Source organism: Euprymna scolopes, chromosome 40 (genome assembly GCF_053919585.1).
Source record: "Euprymna scolopes isolate OS-2025 chromosome 40, ASM5391958v1, whole genome shotgun sequence".
Lineage (NCBI taxonomy): Eukaryota > Metazoa > Mollusca > Cephalopoda > Sepiida > Sepiolidae > Euprymna > Euprymna scolopes.
This window is the reverse complement of record NC_136521.1, coordinates 50,409,165-50,431,430: the sequence shown is the minus strand read 5'-3', so window position 1 is coordinate 50,431,430 and position 22,266 is coordinate 50,409,165. Positions and strand designations below refer to the sequence as shown.

At 34.5% G+C, this 22,266-nt stretch overlaps 1 protein-coding gene across 3 annotated transcripts in view; it reads right to left on the bottom strand.

Moving 5' to 3' along the window:
• Positions 1-2,099: 2,099 nt before the first annotated feature.
• LOC145265554 (uncharacterized) overlaps positions 2,100-22,266 on the bottom strand; it is a 335,341-nt gene continuing 315,174 nt past the window's right edge. For all 3 annotated transcript variants that reach the window (XM_080121521.1, XM_080121522.1, XM_080121523.1), the window contains one exon: positions 2,100-3,498. In XM_080121521.1, coding sequence (XP_079977647.1) covers positions 2,232-3,498 — 1,267 coding nt within the window. In that variant the 3' untranslated portion in view covers positions 2,100-2,231. The remainder of the gene's footprint in view (positions 3,499-22,266) is intronic.

Sequence of the window (22,266 nt, the reverse complement as noted above, 5' to 3'; positions counted from 1 at the left end):
AATTGTCGGAGTCTCATACGTCGAAAATCGACGGAGAGTCCATCATATATATATATATATATATATATATATATATATATATATATATATATATATATATATATATATAAAGGTATACAGAAGTTTTCGCTTTTCATTCCCCGTAAGGATTCGTCAGTCATTTTTGTCTGGAAAATCCTTACGCGAATAAAACTTGCGATTATGCGTAGCTCAATCGCCATTTAATTTTCGTGACTACTTAGGAACGTTTGTGTTTCATTTCATGTGAAGACTTCGCCAGGCTAAATGTTAATTTGAAGAATTTCTATGAAGGAGTGAATCGTAAACGTTAATTTTCACACTCACAATATATGCATAGATACACACACACACACACACACACACACACACACACACACACACACACACACACACACACATATATATATACATGCATGTATACACATATTCACGCATATATGCACATATATACACACAATACATATATATACATGCATATATACCTTTCTCTCTCTCTCCACACACACACACACACACACACACACACACACACACACACACACACACACACACACACACACACACACACACACACACATTCTCTGTTGTTATATTTTAACTATCATTGAGCTTCTGATTAAATAAATATTGGTATAATCTAATTTATAAAACTATGTCTCTCTATCTTCATATTTTCAAAGTCTATCTCCTCCGAAACTAAAAGTCACTAAGCGGCGCTAGGGGCCTCAAGTGATTGGATTTTTTATGGACCCTTCTTTTATGGGTCTTTAATTTAAAATAGTTTTAAGGGGACAAAAGGGGTTCAAAATTGAAATGTTTGTTTAGTTCGTATGCGCGTCACGTTGGTACAGTGGTAACGCCACCAGCTTTGAATGCGACAGTTTTGCTTTCGGTTTCGAGTCTAACTGATGGCATCCAAATACTTTTTTATTTTTTTATTTTCCAAAACTCGACTCTATCATAGTATATACAAAATCTGGACAAATTAAAATATCGTATTTAAGCGTATTTTACAACCGGGCAAAGCCCCCCCCCTCACCCGCTAGTACAGTATAAATTTTATTTACACAAAGAGCTTGACTATATGCTCAGGGGTGTTTCGGTTACCTTTCTTACAAAGACGTATGCTCCATCTTTTGTGCAGCATAAGATCTCTTAATAGATCTGGATTTTTCGCCACCATATTTCGAAGAAGATCATTTTACCAACCAAACAATTGAATTTTCTCTTTAGAATCTAATAAGACCTTGGCGCCTTGCAGTGCGAAAATAAGAGTATCGAGGCAAAAGTTGTACATTCTAACAATGATGAAAGTCTAAAGTCGAAACATGTCTGCAAATATGTAGCCGAATGTATGTATAAATAAAAAAATATACTGATATATAATGCCCTACCTGTTATTGAGCACTGTTGTACAAACACAGTAGATTTATTGGTCACCCTCATCAACAAGAAAAACAATAAAAAACGATGTATATATATATATATATGTGTGTGTGTGTGTGTGTGTGTGTGTGTGTGCGTTCTCGGACTTATTTCGAGGAATATGGTGGCGATATATATATATATATATATATATATATATATATATATATATATATATGTATATGTGTGTCTATACACTCTCTCTATATATATATATATGTATATATATACACACACTATATATACACACTATATATATATACATATATATATATATATAATCTGTTTATTATATGTTTTATATATTATATATTATGTGTTTCAGTGTAGCTCAATTCAAAGAGACCCACCTCATCAGACCGAAAAAAGAAAAGATATTGAAACGAAAATAAAAAATCAAGGTTCATTCATTTTGTATATGACGAATGAACCTTGATTTTCGTTTCAATATCGTTTTCGGTCTGATGAGGTGAATCTCTTTGCATTGAGCTTTCACTGAATCATGTATACACATATCTAACCAATAATGTTTGCATAATAAACAGACTATATACCTGCTCTGTCACCCATTGAGCACTCTTAAACAATCACACGGGTTTGAGTGGATTTACATCTAGGAAACCAATGTATACAACCATCATATATATATATATATATATATATATATATATATATATATATATATACACACACACACACACACACACGTACAGGCGTGTACAAATGATGCCGCGGCACTGACAAGTAATATTTAAATTTCACGTTCACAGGTAGAATGTGTGGGGTCACTGTAGAAGTCTTACTGCTTCCGGTTCCGGTGATACAAGTTCAGATTGTCGAGTTGCCATACTTATATTTGTGGGCAACCTCAGAGCTGTGCAGCATTCAGCATTATCAGCACCGTGGCTGTGGCCATTCATGCAAGATTCTGGGTTCTTTGTCCTTAACAGCACAGTGTTATTTTGGCACTGGTAGGCGTTGCCGTTTGCAGCGACCAATCCAGGCGCGAACGCATTGTCTTGTGGGCTGCAGGAGCCGCTCCCACCGCCGTCGGCGTATAGAAAACTGTCAATCTCTGAAAATAGATTTCTGCCCGGTAAGTATTCCTCGTTCTCGGACTCATCATAATCTTCGTCGATGTGACCGTCGTCGTCCACTACGACACCGTTGAGAACAATAGGTGTGGCCGAAGCTGCGGGTTCTGTGTGACACGAAACCCCGGAATAAGATGGAGAAACATTGCCGTTACACATGACGCTCTCTGAAAGGGAAGGGATAACAGCTGGGTAACAAGCAGTCGCACCTTCCAGGATGTCGCCGTTGTGGTTGCTATGCTCCTCCATCTCATCACAACCGTCATCATCATTCATCTCTATATGATTGTTAATATAGACCATGTCGTCATGATACGTAGAGGGGCTCTCCCTATTATATTCGGGTCGACTGCACTGCAACTCGAAATCATTATTGCTGCTACCACTGCTTCGGTTACTGATACGATGGCTGTAGGTCGCCGTCGATGACGACACCGGCGACTCGATCGTAACCGAACAATTATGTATGTGGTTGACAGGGTTCGTGCGCAGAGGGATCGTCGTAGTTCTCGGCGGAGGCAGTGCTACCTTGAGCGGTTGGTTTAGACCGCAGTAGTTTTTGTCGATTTGGATTATATCAACCTTCGGCGTCAGTTTCTGCTGTGTGAGTGCTATGTGGTCGTTACGGTACTTCTTTTTACAGCTGCCCCCTTCGCAGAAGTGCGGTCCCTGACCGTGACCGTTCTTCATCATCATCATCATAAGCATCATCTTGCGTCGCTCGTCCTCATCATCGTCGTCACCTGTAAAGTTCGGACTCCGTTTACCCCCCTCCCCGGCGCCGGAGTCGGCGGCTGCGGCTTCGTCGGAGGTGATGTTATAGGATGGTGGGTCGGTGACGGTTCGCATTACGTCCTCGTAAGGAGGGGGGTCATAGTTCTGGGTGAGATTGTTGGTGCTGGTGTAATCTTGCGTTCTCCGTTTCTTGCGAGCTGTCTTCAACTTTGCCATGCTGCGTCTACAAATAAAAAGAAGAACGTGAATTCATAAAGACATGACAAAACAAAACAATCAATACATATATATATATATATATATATATATATATATATATATATATATATGTATATATATATACATATATATATACATATATATATACATATATATATATTTAAATAAGGGAGTAGTCACCAACAATGTGTATTTTTTAACATTATTTTATTATTCCGTGTCTTGGTTTTTCATTAAGAATTATGTTTGGATCATTGTAATAATGTTTTTAAGTCATTGAAATCGTTTTTACGCGCGTTTCAGACGTTCTGTGATGCGTCCTCGTCAGAAATTATTTTCAAATGTGTTGGAGATGTAAAAATGGCGATTTTCGTAGTTAATTTGAAGTTTTTCCAAGGGGTGGAGGCTTGTAAGTGTTTATTATTCATTGGCAGGCTCAATTTTTATTGCTCTTTTATTGGGCTTGTGAGGGAGACTGTTGACCTGGCTGTAGTCGCTATCTCTTTCTCCTAATGTTTTTTTCTTTTCCTTTAGGGTGGGGTAGGGTGTGTGTGTGTGTTTGTGTGTGTGTGTGCGTGTGTGTTTGTGTGTGTATGTGCGCGCGTGTGTGTGCGTGTATGTGTGTTTGCTTTTATTGGTTTGGGAATGTGTATATTGTTTTATAGTATTTTGGGGTTATTTGCTTCCTTAGGAAGGCGGCTGTGATATATATATATATATATATATATATATATATATATATCAAGGTAAACATCTGATGAGTGCGTGACTAAATATGCAGCAATAACATAATTTTGCAGACTTGTTAGTCGCAATACGAAACAATATTGTGATGACTACCTTCTGAAAAGTAATAAATGACCAGCTGAGAAAATTTGATATTTGGAACACTGGAAATTATTATATTACACTATATATACTCTGGAACCCGATAAAAGATTTGTTTTTAAAATCCATTTCGATTGGTATAAACTGAGGTCGTTAAAAGTAAATGATGAACCTATATATATATATATATATATATATATATATATATATGTATGTATATATATATATATATATATATATATATATATATATATATATCTTAATGTAAAAGGAAAAGAGAGAGATCAATTCCATAAAAGGAGACTTATCCGGATAATGCCAAGCTCAACAGTAATTATTGGAGCTTATACAATAGGACAACAAGAGTATGAAATGAAGACACAAAACTATATATTGGTAGATATAGAATGGATCATTTATTGAATAATGGAATACAGGCAAAATTTGGGGGATAGAAGCGACTCTTTATGCCAGGGCATTTCGAAGCCTATTGCTTCTCATCAGAAGAGTAGATAAGGTGCTAGGTAGCATGGGAAAGATGCGGTGTCTAGCGTAATGTTCATTAGGGACGAAATAGATTAAGAGGAATTATAGAATGTTGAGGGAAGCTTTATTGAATTCTAAATAAATAAGGAGAAGCTTGTTATATATAGTATGATATATAAGATTATATATGGTCTTTAACATAGTAGATTCAGGGGTATATGTATTATGGTTAAATCGAGGGTGTATTGTTGCTGCGTGGTAATTCATTTTAACGGTTTGTGAGGTGTCTATTTTCTATGGAGTGGGGAATTTTGATTTTGATTGGTGCCACCTAAACGGCAAATGGTGGCTATAAATTCGCTTATAATTTGGGGGGGGGGAGGGGGTTCGTAAAACTGAAAGGTAATATGCGGCAATATATTTATAAGTTTCTACTGTTATGATATAGGGAGTATGATCATAAGGGGGCGGTCGGAGATTAGGGTGGCAATGACTATGAGTGCGTTTAACTTGATGCAAAAGGTTAAGTATACATATTGATGTCAAAGTGGAGGAGTAAGGAAACTATTATTACTTATGAGAGTGTTAAAAATATACCAAATAATATATATATATAAAATATACCAAATAATAGTAGGGTAATTATAATAGTACGAAAGTCTACATACTCGAAATTTGATATACAGGGTACTGAGATTTGGGAAAATCGATGTGATCTGTTTTTGCCAGAAATTTGGCTGTTAAGGGGTCAAAGTTCAACGATTTGACCTTTGAGAACTCTACCAAACTCCTCCGACAATTTTGGGTCTAACCATTCGAAATTTTAGATATAGGTTCCTTGGACATGGATCTAACTTAATAACTGAATTTGAGCCCAAAACAATAAATGTTAAGGGGTCATATTAGGGGTCAAATTTAAAAAAATTGGCCGTTTTTTTTTAGATACTAGCATTTCAGCCCGGCGTTGCCCGGGTGTTTGGATGTGTATGTTGAGCAAAAAAAAAAAAGTGATAGTAGGAAGGCAGGCTCGAACCCGTACCGAAAAGGAGGAAAAGAACAGGGTAAAACCTTACGTTTATGCTGTTACGACCACCGCCAAATCGGAAGCGACATTTTTTAAATTAAGGCTAGACAATCTAAAGGAGAGGATAACTTTCAAAAATATCGGTGAAAAAAGTGACCCCCCCCCTGTAGAAAAGTGCCTAGTTGAAGGGGAAGATATTAATGTTTTTAGCCAATTTTTCGATATTTGTCGTATGAAAGGTCGAACTTTAAAGCGATACTGATCTTGATAAAATCCGTCGCCTCTATTGAAAGTTTAAGGCAGATATGCAAACAGACATACATACATACATTTATATATTGGTAACTAAAAATTTTCGATCCAAACTGATGAAAAAGCTTGCCCTATCTCTGAATACCCTTTATGTAAAATTTCAAATATTTAGACCAGAAATTGTCTGAGTAATTTGGAAGAGACCGCAGCGGTCAATTTTTTTTTTTTTTTTTTTTAACTTTGACCTCTTAAAATTTAATGTTTTGGGCTCAAATCAAGTTATTAAATTAGATCCATGTCCAAGGAACCTATATCTAAAATTTCAAAATTCTCGGAGGAGTTTGGTAGGGTTCTTAGGTCAAATCGTTGAACTTTGACCCCTTAATCGCCAAATTTCTGGCCAAAAACCGATCACATCGGTTTTACCAAATCTCAGTACCCTGTATATCAAATTTCGAGTATGCAGACTAAAAATTGACAGAGTTATTGCGTAGGGAAATACACACACACACACGCGTTCACTTTTATAGATATATAAATAGGTTCCTTGGACATAGATCTAACTTAATAACTTGATTTGAGCCCAAAACAATAAATGTAAGGGGTCATAATAAGGGTCAAATTAAAAAAATATTGACCGCTTTTTTTTTTTTTTGCTGAACATACACCTCCAAACACCCGGGCAACGCCGGGCTGATATGCTAGTATAATATTATATAATAATTATATTAAAAACAAAATAATAATACATTTGCCGCTTTCTGTTTGGGGGTACCAAAATTGGTTTAAGGAAAAAATCATTCTCAACGTGCATTCAGGTAAAAATGCACTTTCGTATATATAATTGAATTCATTCAAAAAGTATCGCAAAATAAAATAAATAACATCTACATTATAAATACATAAACACACACATACATACACACATACATACACACATACATACATACATACACACATACATACATACATACATACACACATACATACATACATACATAAACACACACACATACATACATACATACATACATAAACACACACACATACATACATACACACATACATACACACATACATACACACATACATGCATGCATAAACACACATACATACATACACACATACATACACACATACATACACACACAAACATACATACACACGTATATAAATATATTCGAGTGTTTATATTAATGGACATTTAAGAAAGTCACTTACGAGCACCGATCCATTATCCAGTGCTGACTATCAACGCCTTAGTAGTAAGTTTAATAATAGGGAAAAGTGTTAGTCTATCAACACTGATGCTTTGTGATACAAGGAAACAGTACTGTATGTGGATGACTATGAATATAGAACTGTCGTAAATGTATATCATCCGCTGCTTATTTGGTTATTAAGCAAAACTCGCTTTTTGTAAATAAACTAGAATCTGTAAAGCAGTGGGCAGATGTTCATTTAATTGATATTTTAGAAGGTCGTTTACGAGCACCGATCCATATATATAGAGAGAGATGACTTTCACTCAAGATCGGCTTAACAAATATATATTTTTTAAAAATATGAACTCAAATAGGAGCTTTGCCAATCAGAAGGTTAAAAAACTAAGATTTTTTTATATTTTCACACCTGTAAAAAATGTTTATTCATTTAGAAAGTTAACTATTGAAAACACTAAACAAAAAAAAGAAAAGAAAAGACAATAAAAACAACTTCCCCCACAAAACAAACAAAAACAACAGAATTTTCCGAATATACGGTCGCTTATTATCTACAGTGAAAGGGGTTCGCTGTTTCCTTATATAACGTTGTTGTTCCTTCTAACTGACCGCCATGTCGGCTGGCTCTCATTACACGGCTCCAGACACAGCTGACTCTCATTACACGGCACCAGGCACAACTGACACTCAATATACCAGCACCAGACACAGTTGATTCTCAATATACTGCACCAGATACAGCTGCCAGGTCGGTCGGCTCGCTTTCCAAGGGGTAAGAGAAAAGACTCGTGTGCTTGTCAAGTGTAACTTTCCAATCGCCACGCGTCTTTTTCTTTTTCTTCCCTATTTCTTTTCGTCTTATTCCTTCCGATCTTTATGCCTGGATATGCATTTCTTTTCATGATTCCACGCCCACGTCATGGTTTATAATTCTTACTCGGCACGTGAATCGTCATTTAATGGCAGTGCCAGACTACGTTACAGCACTCCTTTTATTTTTACGAGACAGACGTTAAAGCTTTTTCTGACATAATGAAAAATAAAACCCAAAGAAACAAACAAACAAATCTAGTGGAAAGCTAAAAGCCTGGTTAGATTACCGAAGTCAAACAACGTTGAGTCTGGTCATTACCAGATTGTGTTATCATTTTGGAATACTAGGCGCTGAATGCAGGAGGACATTAACATCACTCTGCAAGAACTGCAAAAACCTAACGTCATCACCTCCCATAACGGGGATATACAAGCGACAGGGGGCCGCTTATGAATGTGATATTCCCATGAAACTTCCTCCTTTGGAAAAAGCCGATTCAACCCCCCTTTCCAAACAGCATTTTTTTTTACTTAAAATCATGTATTTGTAAAGAAATTAACATTAAACATTGAAAAGTATAATACACGCAAACCCAGACATCCCCCCGTCCAAGTCGGACCCCATAAAATACGGTGAATATAAACAAATCAAGACAGGTCGTCTTGGGTAATTTTAATAAATGGTCACCCGTTTAGTATTCGCCAGGATCAACGTTGCTTAATTTCGGTAGTTGACCAACGATGTGTAAGTTTGTATTGAAATCGTACGTTTTTCGTACATAATTGATTTTAAAGTTAATTTTAAGTTGAACACATTTTTTTTACATGCAGTATCTTATATTTCTAAACGGTTACCCATTCATTAATCGCCAAACTCAACGTAGCTTAACTTTAATGATCAACAATCGTTGGGTCATTAAATGTCAAAATCATACGTTTTTTTTTATTCGATTGATTTGTAGATTGATATACATTTTAAGCGATTTCTGTTATACATGGCTCCAGATCTTCCTGTCGCTCATTTAAGACTTGTCAGTCGTAACGTTGCTTAACTTTAGTTTTCAACCATCATAAACTGGGCAAATTCCGTGATTACTTGCTGATGTAAATGGTTAATGTAAAAAGTGTCGCCGAAACTCATTTTGCTTTAAAAAAAAAAGTAATATAAAGTGGTTTACCATAATCAAGGGCAATCCAAAGGCTGCCTTTTCTACACTGAGGTCTAGAGGAGGGCGCTATTTCTTCGCCAGAATTACGCCACTTATTCTTGATCTTACCTGTATAATGTTAAGCGTCAGCGAGTACCATTTTTAAGTTCTCGGTATAACTGGATAGAGGATAAAACATTGTTTCCCGCGGTTCTGTTCCCAAAACGTTCTTACCATCTTGCCAGATAATATTTTAATAATAATAATAATAAGCGACCGTTCACTAGAAATTTACCATATAAAAAAAAAAACGTCTACATTCTATTGATAGAAGCAACGCGTTACACAAAAACGAACAACACGGTTATAAAACTAGTCGTTGATTTCCAGGGGAGAAATCCGGACGCACTAAGCTGTCATTCAGGACTTACGAGGTGCCTTCAATAAGTTTCCAGACTTTTTTTTTTCGTATGAGCACATTTATTGATAGTACACACATGAAATTCTACGCCCCTTCGGAGTAATCTCCTGTTGTACCGTTCCAAGGCTCCATGGAAATCCTTTTGAGTGAACATGTTACTGACCCTCGGCACCGCCGGTTTCATCTTTTCAATTGTTTCATAATGACAGCCTCTAAGGTTTTGCTTGAGCTTAGGGTATAAACAAAAAGTCACAGGGAGCAAGGAGGATGAGGAATTGTTTTGATGCCCATCTTGGTCAAATAGTCTGTGACAAGGATGGAGTTGCGGACTGGTGCATTTGCGCAAATCTTCCGCACCTTCACTTACATCGCAAATAATTGTGTGTACAATTCCCACACTGACATGAAACTCTACACTTGTTGTCTCTAGACACAAGACTGTCCTTATCCATGAGAGTCTTTATTTGGCCAATCAACTCTAGTGTTCTGACTTTCTTATTCCTCACACATCTCGCATCATCCCTTAAAGACTCCGTGCCTTCCTTGAATCTCTTATGCCACTCAAATACTGACGCTCAATTCATGGAAGATGGTCCAAAAGCAGTCTGAAGCATTCCATACGTTTCTGTGTCATTTTTTTCAAGTTTAAAACAGAATTTTATGCAATCTCTTTCTTCTAAAGTGTCGTCAAGTCCAGATTGCATTTTCGAAATTCACTAGCTATGATAATCAAGATTTAGTAGGATGTATTCCAATCCCTGCTGTAGCTATTCTTTGAACCGGAAATCATAAAAATTGGTCAGTCATCTCATAAGATCTAAAGCATACGACAATTGGAAATGCCTTCACAACCCTAACCCTAACCCTAACCTGTAAAAAAAAAATCTGGAAACTTAGTTAAGGCACCTTGTACATGCGATCGATTTGAACTATAGCATCCTATACAAGCTGTGGTCTTTTGTCATGTATTTTTGTCCTCTATTATTGTTTTTAAAATTTCGCTTACCTTCCTTTATTGAGTGAGTCATACCTAGCAAAATAAAATAAAACATTAAGAATTTTCATGGAACGTTACAAATAACAAAACCATTTGTAATTGTTGTCTGCCCGGTTGAAGCTGGTAAATACAACTTAGAGGGATACGTGTCAAATTATTGCAACGATAAGAGAGGAAGTTCCCAGTGATACGTAGAGGATAAGCTGGTCAAATCTTTCTCTTTTTTTCTGAACTACAAGTAATTCGCAAATCTATTTTACCTATCGCCTACGCTGAGCATTGAATCTCCAACTTCTAGAAGAGTGTCACTTACAAGTTAGAGCAATAGACATGAGACGTTGTGGTATGACGTCATAACAGCCATGGCCTTGCCTCGAATGGTAGCTAAAGGAGATGTACTGGATCAGTGTCTCAGGGTTCGTACCTAGAGATATCTATCACCCGTCCAATGTCTCGTATGAAACGAGAAGTGTCGTAGTCAAGGATCTTTGTTATTTCGGCAGAGGTAGACTGGAAAATGAAACGCTCAATTAATCAGTTGTATTGGTCGTCTTTTTTTTTTAGTCGCGGTAAACTTAACAAGGTCGGAGCAACTGACATCCAAAATGACTAGCTGTCTGATTTTATTAGCAAAGAGTGTCATGCCATCGAACCAATGTTGAAAACTATGCCGAAACCCATTTCACTGTAATGTAAAATGATCAATTATAGTCAAGGGTGACCAAAAGGCTGCTTTTTCATTAGTTACTACATAGATTTTAAAAAGAGGAGGCCTTTTTTTTTTTTTACTCATGTTCACCCCTTACAAAGCATATCGCCACTTGGACGTAAGGGGCTACTATTTGGGACTACGTCTAGGAAAGATTAACAAGATATTTGTTTATGTTACATTTAAACTTCTGCATATCAGTACAGCCAGGGAAGCGGGCGGCAGGAAGGGAATTCCAAAGTCTAGCTGTTCGAGGGAAGAAACTATTAGAATAGAAAGCTTTCTGGCATTTAGGGACAACAACAGTGAAGAGGTGAGATCTTATTGTTAAGCAGGTTTGTCCAGGATATGATGTACGTTGAGGGGGTACAAGTGAAACGAGTTCATCAGAACATATTCCATTAAAATTTTTGTAAAACAGGCAGAGTGATGCAACATTGCGGCGATGGGACAGAGGCTGGAGCATAGTTGATAAAGTGGGACTGATTAGATTGACAACTCTTTTTTGGACTTTATCTAAGAGGGAGAGACTAGTGGTAGATGCACAAGCCCAGATGTGGCAACAATACTCCATGCATGGGCGAAGTACAGGATACTCTCAGGCGTAAGTAGTCTTCTAGCTCGATAGAGGGAACCCACCTTCTTTGCAGCAGCCTTTGCAATGTCCTCTATGTAGTTGTTCCAGTTCATATTGTACGCAAATGTCAGGCCGAGGAGTTTGAAGGTAGAATTCTCAGTTAGGTGCTATTTATCATGGATATAAGCGGTTGGAGAGGCGTCTTGTAATTGTTAAAGGAGAGCAGCTTAGTTTAACTAGCATTAAATGTTAACATCCATTTGCGGCCCCATTCCACTATAGCCTGGGGGTCATTTTCTAACAATTCTGCCATTGTCTAAGATTCCTAAATTAGATCTCGCTGTTTCTTTATTTCCCAATAATTAATTTTTCATAAAAAGAGTTTTTTGATTTTTATTTCTATGTTTATAGTATGGCCGTAACAACCTTGCAATAGCGTTACGGTTAATTTTAGTTTCGTATTAGTGACAGGTAATGTTTACAGATTATCGTTATTATAGTACGTAGATTTAAGACCATTTTAGGTTTAAAGTTTAATTGAATATGAGATTAAATAAAAAGGCTGTATCATATATATAAATCCTTGTACAACATTTCGGGTGAGGTATTCTAATCTATTTATTATTATTTAATGTTTTAAAATTTATTGTGATTCTACTTGAATAGGAACTCAACGAATGGGATATATAATTTTTTTTTTTAAATAGCTTAGGGTTTTCTGTGAAAACTTCTCATGACTGTTCTTAAATAAAGATACGAAAATTAGGCGATATATTAATATTTAAATGGGCTTTTCTGTAACTACAGCAAAGGTAAATGTTTCTCACATGCTTTTCCCGTTAAGGGAATTTTTCATTTTTTCTTTCTCTTCAAAAATGCTTTATTGTCAAAAGTGTGTTTATTTATAAAGTCTGAAGAAATGCTAGTTTTGGAAAAATTTTCAAACGATATAATGTTTGAAATTGTTCGACTGGACATGGAAACAATTGTAACGTAAAATTAAATACATTTTTTGTTGCCATCAACACTCTTTTTGAAGTCTTGATTTTGCTTTCACAGTATATATATATATATATATATATATATATATATATATATTGATATATTAAACCTAATATATATAGTAATGAGATAAAAACAACAAAAATATATATGTATGACTTTGGTGCCATTAGCTGGAATCGAAACCAAAACATGCAACTCTCTACTCTCATTTCTTAGCCTTTTAGCCACGCCCTATACGCATATATATTGCCTGTGTGTGCATGTGTGTGTGTGTACATTTCCCTACCAAACTACTCTGTCAGTTTTCAGTCTATAGACTCTAGATTTGACATAAGGGCTATTGAGATTTGGGAAAATAGTTTTTATCGGTTTTCGGCCAGAAATTTCGCTGTCAAGGGGTTAAAGTCCAACGATTTGACCTTTGAAAACTCTACCAAACTCCTCCAACAAGTTTAGGCCTAAACACCTGAAATTTTAAATGCAGCTTGTTTGGACATGATCAAACTTTTTAATTGGATTTGAACCCAAAACAATAAATGTTAAGGGATCAAAATTGTTAAAAGAAAAATTTGACCTCTGCAATCTCTACCAAATTACTCAGCTAATTTTTGGTTTAAACATTTGAAATTTTACATAACGTGTATTCAGACATAGAGCAAGCTATTTTAACAGTTTTTGGTCGAAATTTGGCTACCAAGGGGTCATAGTCCAAAAGATTTGACCTTTGCGGTCTCTAGCAAACTATTCAGCCAATTTTGGGCCTAAACATTTGAAATTTTACATAAAGGAGCACTCAGACTTGCAGCAGGCTTTTAAATAAGTTTTTGGGCGAAAATTTGGCTGCGAAGACGTCAAAGTTGAAAGAGTTGACCTTTGCAGACTCTACCAAACTCCTCCTCCAATTTTAGGTCTAAACACTTGAAATTTAAGATGTAGATTACCTGGATAAGAGTCAAACTTTTTAATATGTATATACATATGTACATAAAGTTATGAACAGTACAAAGGGCCTGAGCAAAGTCGAGCTGAACTTCTAGTATATATATATATATATATATATATATATATATATATATATATATATATATATATATATATATGTATATAAAAAACTAATACCTGAGACATTCCCAATAGCACAATAAAAGAAATCAAATATTAAGTAATTTCAGGCCACCCGGTATTGCTCGGTTTAAATACGTTTAAATATGATATTTTAATCCATGCTAATTACGTACATATGATTATCATAGACAATTCTCTATTGATTTTTATATTGAACTTAATATATAGTATTGAGATTCAAGACTAAATATATATATGACTTGGATGCCATCAGCTAGAGTCGAAAGAAAACATACAACTCTCCACCCTCATTCCTTAGCGTCTGACTCACACCTATATATATATATATATATATATATATATATATATACGAGCATTTCAGCCCGGCGTTGCCCGGGTGTTTGGAAGTGTATGTTGAGCAAAAAAAAAAAAAAAAGCAGTCAATTTTTTTTTAACTTTGACCCCTATTATCCTATTATGACCTCTTAACATGTATTGCTTTTGGCTCAAATCAAGTTATATCGTTAGATCCATGTCCAAGATACCTATATCTAAAATTTAAATTGTTTATACCCAAAATTAGCGGAGGAGTTTGGTAGAGTTCTCAAAGGTCAAATCGTTTAATTTTAACTCCTTAGAAGCCAAATTTCTGGCCGAAAACCGATCACATAGATTTGCCCAAATCTCAGTACCCTATATATCAAATTTCGAGTCTGTAGACAGAAAATTGACAGAGTTATTGCGTAGGGAAATGTACACAGACAGACAGACACACACATTGACTGCTTTATATATATATATATATATATATATATATATATATAAATCCACGTTTTATTTTTTATTACCGTATCTTTCTGTTAAGTTACATTATTTTTTCAGCTACCCGGCCGTTTTTTGGCCGTCTGTAGCTTCCTCAGACTTTTACAGAAGTTTCTATAAAAGTTTGAGGAAGCTACAGACCCCCCCCCCCCAAAAAAAAACGGCCAGGTAGCTGAAACAATAATGTAACTTAACAGAAAGATACGGTAATAAAAAATAAAACGCATATTTGCTCTACAACAGTATTGAGCACTTTTTTCAGGTTTTTATTAATTACCATTTCTACTATATATATATATATATATATATATATATATATATATATATATATATATATATATATATATATATATAGGCATGGCTCAGAGGCCAAGAAATGATGTAGAGAGTTTTATGTTTTTGTTTCGATTTTAACTGACAGTACCCAAGTCATAAATATGTTTTTTTGATCTCACTACTATATATTAAGTTCGATATAATAATCGATAGAGAATTGTCTATAATATAAAATACGTAATCTGCATGAATTAAAATATCATATTTAAGCGTATCTTACGACCGGTCAAAATCGGGCGACTAGTTTGTATTAAGTTATTAATAAACGATCATTAACTCGGAAATTACAATAAAAACGTCTACGTTCTATTGATAGAAGCAACGCGTTATACACAAACAAACAAACAAACAAACAAACAAACAAACAAACAAACAAACAAACAAACAAGCACACAAACAGACGAATAAAAAATCAAACAAACACGAAAACAAAACGAACAACACTGTTGTAAAATTAGTCATTAATTTCCAGGTAAAAAACCTGGACGAACTAAGTTGTCATTCAACAATTACATGCGACCGACTTGAATTATGACATCCTATAGAAGCTTTTGTAACTTTTTAATAGCTATTATTTTTGTTTAAAATTTCGCTTACCTTCCTTTATTGAGAGAATCATACCTAGCAAGATAAAATAAACCATTTAGAATAATCATTGAACACTGTAAATAAGAAAATTATTGTTTGTATAAATTTGTTATCGTTTAAACCAATGCATTTTTGGTAAAAACATTAGTGTAATTGGAACGATATAACACGATCAAAGGGAGCTCACTCCTTTTCTGTAAACGTCCAAAATGACCTCCCCTTACTTTAATCCTGTCATAGGAGTTCTTGCGTGAAGTCGTGAAAACCGCACCAGAGAGACCCTGAGAACGCCATTTTCATAACAGTTGGAGATTGGATGAAAAGGTCAAGTGGTAACCTATAGGATTGAAGTTGAATTATAAAATATAGGTTTGGAAGAACCATTTACCAATTTACAGTTGAAAGGGCTAATTATAACAACTAGCGGGACCTGTGGAAATTCCACAGAGGACTCATTATGTAATATAATGATGTTGGCATTCTGTAGATTTGAAGTGTAAATGGAGACGCTGTAATATTATTGTATCATTTTCTGTTAAAACTGATGAAGTATTTATCTAAGTTAAGGATGTAAGCGGGACGCAGTAAATAACACACACGTTATCGTATTAATATATAGATTATGTACTTACGTGATATTCGAAATTTTTTTCCGGAGTAGTTTTTGGTATTTTTTGGAAATATTTACTATTTTCAAAAATTACGAAAAACTAACCCCGAGAATAATAATTACAAGTACATATAAAATTTATTGAGTATCGAGTTCGATCATATGTTTTAACGTAGAAGAACTGTGCAGATGTAGCAGTTAACAAAATATTTACTAAAAGGGGATCAATGCCCGGTGCCAAAGTGATTCGGCCACACTGACCAATCGATTGGCAGGGCACATTAATTTGAGCTGTCCCCTTAAGGACTATTTTTAGCCCTTTTGGATCTCAGCTGCGATCGCCAGAGAGACGCCAGCAAGCGACCTATACAGACCTCTCTCACTCACCTCTCCAACTGCTACTTGTTGACGACTGCAGTCTGATGGCAGACGACACCTTCAAACAAACATTTACACTTTCTTTCTTTCTCTTCAGTCTGATATACAATCTCGCCTTTTCTAAATAAACCCTGTATTATTGTTTTGTTAAAAGTAATGTCGTTTGGCCTTGTGTTTGTTTAAGTAATTAATAGGAGAGAAATGCGCAACATTTCCCCCCTATACAACCAGTATGACAAACTAACTCACCCCCCCTTGACTTAAATGTTCGCCATTTTTAAGCACAAAATCTCAGAACGTAGTTGTGGATTATTTTTTTTTTTTTGCTAAAAATACATCTAGCACATGTTCTACATGATCATTTGTCGTGATTTTTGGAATTGTTACTAATTTCGACATGACGCGTAAGTGCGTACTTGTTATCAATGTAAGCTGAAGAATCCTTCTTCCAAACCTATTGATTATAATTCGACTTTTGTCCTATATGTTTCCACTTAAGTCCGTAATAATGTTTTCACCTAAAATGCGTCAGTTTAAAAGATGGCCAATTTGCACAAGCACCGAATCGTTTGTAATTACTGTCTGCCCGAGCTGCCGCGATGGAGCTGACAAATACCATTAGAAATCAAGTCAGAAGGATGCTTGCCATAATATTGCAACACAAAGAGGGAAGTTCCTAGTGGTACTGGTACGCAACGGATAAGCTGATAAAACCGTTCTTTCTTTTTTTCTGGATTGCACGAAAGGGCAGTCTTTCGTGCTATGGGGGATGAGTGTGATACGTGCGAGTACCGTATTACAGAGAAAATAGAAAATAAACAAACAAAACAAAACAAAACAAAAAACCCTCAATAAACAAACTAAAACATTTTGTTATATGTGCAGAATTTGAACGACTTTGTCCGGAACATGACGTCATGCGCTCGGGTTTGACTTTAATCTGACGTAAGATGTCAATTTTGTTTGACGACGACGACGACGACGACGACGACGAAAAAAAAAAAAATGGTTGAAAAAAAATTCACTCGTTTATTTTGTTTCACTTAAAATATTTTATGAACATTTGTTACAAGAATAAAATAGAAATTGTTACGTAAGTCGTTTGTTTTTTATTTTCGTTATATATATATTTTTTCTGGTGATCTTTTTTTATTTCAAAATGTTTTCTTCAGTATTTTCCTCGAGTAACATTGTTACGCCTTAATAATCGGCGACGTTCGGCAATAGATGTCATGTTCCGAACAAAGCCGAGAATAAAACAGAAATTGTTACGTAGGTCGATGTTTGTTTTTTTTTATTTTCGTTATATAATTTTTTTCTGGTGATTTTATTATCAACTGTTTTCTTCACTATTTTCCTCAAGTAGCGTTGATAATTAATTCAGCGATGATGCTCGGAAATAAACGTCATGTTCCGGACAAAGCCGAGAATAAAACAGAATTGTTACGTAGATCCTTTGTTTTTTATTTTCATTATATATATATATATATATATATATATATATATATATATATATATATATATATATATATATATATATATATATTCTTTCTGGTGATTTTATTATAATAAAATGTTTTCTCCAGTATTTTCCTCAAGTATCGTTGTTACACCTTGATAATCGGCGACGCTCAACAATTGACGTCATGTTCTGAACAAAGCCCAGCCCCCAGTTAGTTACGTCCTGTTCAAATTCTGCACAAGTACCAGCAGGCGGATTATTCGGATTATTCGGACTACTGTACTCATCTTGGAGATTATTCTCAGAACATTTTGGCCAATGTCACCTCCGACCTCGTGAGGTTACGGATGTAAGTACCGAGTAATAAGCATTATAAGTGACAGTCTTCTGGATGTTGGAGGTTCACTCCTCAGTGTCAGCGATACTAACAATACAATTACGAATGATTTAAGACTTCTACATGCCCATGGCTGACGGAACGAGAGCAAACTACTCCTGTTAATTAAAGGGAAGATTTCGTTCGTAATTCCGTACAGATTCCCGAGTTCAAGCTGATTAGATTTCTCTTTTTTTTTTTCCTGGACTGCAAGTCATTCGCAATTGTATTTTTACCTATCATCTTCAACCTTTAGAAGAGTGTCGCTTACAAATTAGATATGAGAAATACACACGAGAAGTCTTAGGTATGAAAGTCCGACCCCATAAAATACGGCGAATATAAAAACCAAGATAGGCTTTGGGTGATTTTAATAAATGATTATCCATTGACCATCGTTGTGTAAGTTTATACCGAAATCTTTTTTTTTTTTTTTTTTGTGTACAAATGTACTTCTATTTCTTGTCATAAATAACTTTACCAAGAATTCTTCATAAGTGTTGGTTTCAGTTTCGGTTATAGCTGATGGCACTTAAATCATCTATTTTTAAAAATAAATAATTTCATCAAGAATTCTTCATAAGTTTTGGTTATGGCTAAAGGATATGAGCAAACAGTTAATAAAATATGTTAAAAAACACTTTGAAATGAGTTAAAAACATATTTAATCTGAAAAGGAAACACTTGATAAATGGATAGTCCTATTTAGACATTTATCTAGTGTTTCCTTTTCAGATTAAATATGTTTTTAACTCATTTCAAAGTGTCTTTTTTAAAACATATTTTATTAACTGTTTGCTCATATTATAAGCTCTATTTCTTATTTGGTTTTATCGCGCTTTTACATCTGGCTGAGATAATTTTATAAATATTAATTCTTTAATATTTAAAATATACTTTAATTTTACCATCTTGGATCATTTTGGTAAATTTAATTGTAATTCTTATTATATATATATATATATATATATATATTTCTCCCCTTTTTCATAAGTTTTCAAGCTAATGCACCCAAGTCATATGGGTATATATTTTTATTTTTGAAATCGCAACTTTATAATATATAAAAATCGATAGAACATTAACTCTATAATAATATATACGAAATCTGCAAGAATTAAAATATCATATTTAAACGTACTTTACAACCGGACTTTAACAGGCATTCGTGCTAGCTTAGATAAATACTTTTGCAGTTTTAACAAAAAAGATACAATAATATCAGACCGTCTCCATTTACACTGAACATCTACAGAATGCCAACATCAATATATTACATTTGAAGGAGTTCCCTGTGGAATTTCCACAGGTCCCGCTAGTTATTGTTATTATTATTATTGGGCTCAATAACAGGCACCAGAAGAGTGTCGGACGTTATATCGGCCGAAACGTTGTGAGAACAAATAATAATATCGAAGATGAGAACAGTAGTCCGAATAATATAAATAACCAAACCTCATCTAAAAAAAATTGAAACCTGAAATTATTAATAAACTCTAAATAATTTTATATTTTTATTTTTATTATTTTAAAAGAATAACCTTTTTTCAAGAAAAACAAAAACAGAACGAACTGCAACTACGCATCATCAAAGCAACAAAACGTGTTAAATATAGCAGTGGCAATGAATGTGGTCTTTACACACCAACAGATTATTTAACAAAAGCTCAAATCAGGATTTTCTTTTAACCAATCAAAACGCAAGAGATATTCAGCCCCGAAATTTCGCGCGCACGATAAAAAACTCGTTTCTCTCTTTTTCTGGTAATTTTCTTCAACAGGCAACCGTACGTTCTTAAAAAAAAAAAGCTAACCTCGACTCTTGGTCGAAGAACCTCGACTCTTGGTCGAAGAACCTCGACTAACGCAATGCGAGACTTTAGCGGCCTACTAAACACAGCGCTTGCCTATACACACAAGAAACGGAACACTAACACACAAATTAACACAAAAATCCTCTCACTAGCAAAGAGGCAAGCTAATATGCACACACATTTTCATAGCTTTCCCACACCGAAGCGCATGCGCCGCCAACCGAAACAAACGTGTGTATTCAATTTATCCTTACACGAAAAACTACTTTTTCACCCCGATACGTTCCTTGGAGAGTGAGAAGTCTCGTTAATTAACAAACACTTCATTTTTGTTGTCTTAAAAAGTTGTCAATAAAATTTAGTTGAAAAATTTTTTTTTGTAAGAATAGATTTTTGTCGTTCTTTCTTCTTTTTTTTTTCCTACAAGGTTCCGGAAATGGGTGAACATTTTACGTTAAATTTATATAAGAAAAACAAACCCTTATTCTAAAAATTAATTATTTTATAAGGAAAGATTTTGATATTACCTTTCCCTCTAAGTTAGTGATGGTCATGAAGTCAGTGATCATTTTATATCAAATTTATACAGGAAAAATGATTTATTTATATATATATATATATATATATTTATATATATAGTAATTTATAAAATATATATGGCGATTAAGCTACACTGAATATTCGGCGTTTCATCCACTCTAGGATTTGTCAGGCTTATGCGCATAAGCATATGGCGCATAAGCCTGACGAATCCTAGAGTGGATGAAACGCCGAATATTTAGTGTAGCTTAATCGCCATATATATTTTATAAATTACTAACTAGCTCTACCTATGTAGTGAGCACTTTTGAAGTAAATACTTGAAGTTTACGCATAAATCTATACTTTCGTATATTAATTTTATGTGATTAAATGAAGTAGTTATATATATATATATATATATATATATATATATATATATATATATATATATATATAGTAAGGTTAGAAAATAATTTTTGTAAGGATAGACTTTATTATTTTTTTTATAATGTCTTTCCCTCTACAATTTTGTGTCTGCTAAATTAATCCATTTAAAACAACATTAGCTAAAGAATGATTTTTTTCTTATACGTTTCCGAAAGTTGGTTATGGTCATAAAGTAGGTGATCATTTTAGGTTAAATTTATACAGGGAAATGATGCTACACTCTACAAATTGTTTTTCTAAGGAAAAATTCTTATCATTCTTGCTGTTGATATTGACTTTTCCCCATAAAACTGCTCGTCCGCTACGTTTCCTCACTTAAAATATTTATTCATTTAGTTGAAGAGTGACATTTTCCTAAAAGTTTGTGAAACCTGGCTGGAAGTGGGTGAACATTTTACGTTAAATTTATATAGGAAAACGATCCCTTATTCTAAAAATTACTTATTTAATAACGATAGATTTTGATATTAGCTTTCACTCTGAGTTGGTGATTGCTAGGAAGTCGGTGATAAATTTATGTCAAATTTATATAGGGAAACAATTTTGTAAGGGTAGTTTATTATTCTTTTGATATTGTATTTCCCTCTACAATTGTGTGCCTGGAAAAACTCTGCATATAAAACAGCGTAGGCTAAGAGTGATTCAAAACAACATTCGCTAAAGAGTCAGTTTTTCTATGAGTCTCCGACACTTAGTGATCGCCATAACGTAGATTACTATATTTTGTTAAATTTATACGGAAAAAATGATCCTCACTTTAAAAATTCTTTTTGTAAGGATAGATTTTTATCATTTTTTTCTGTTGATATTGCAATTTCTCACTATAAATCTTTTTCGCTATATGTCTGCATTACAAACATTAATTCATT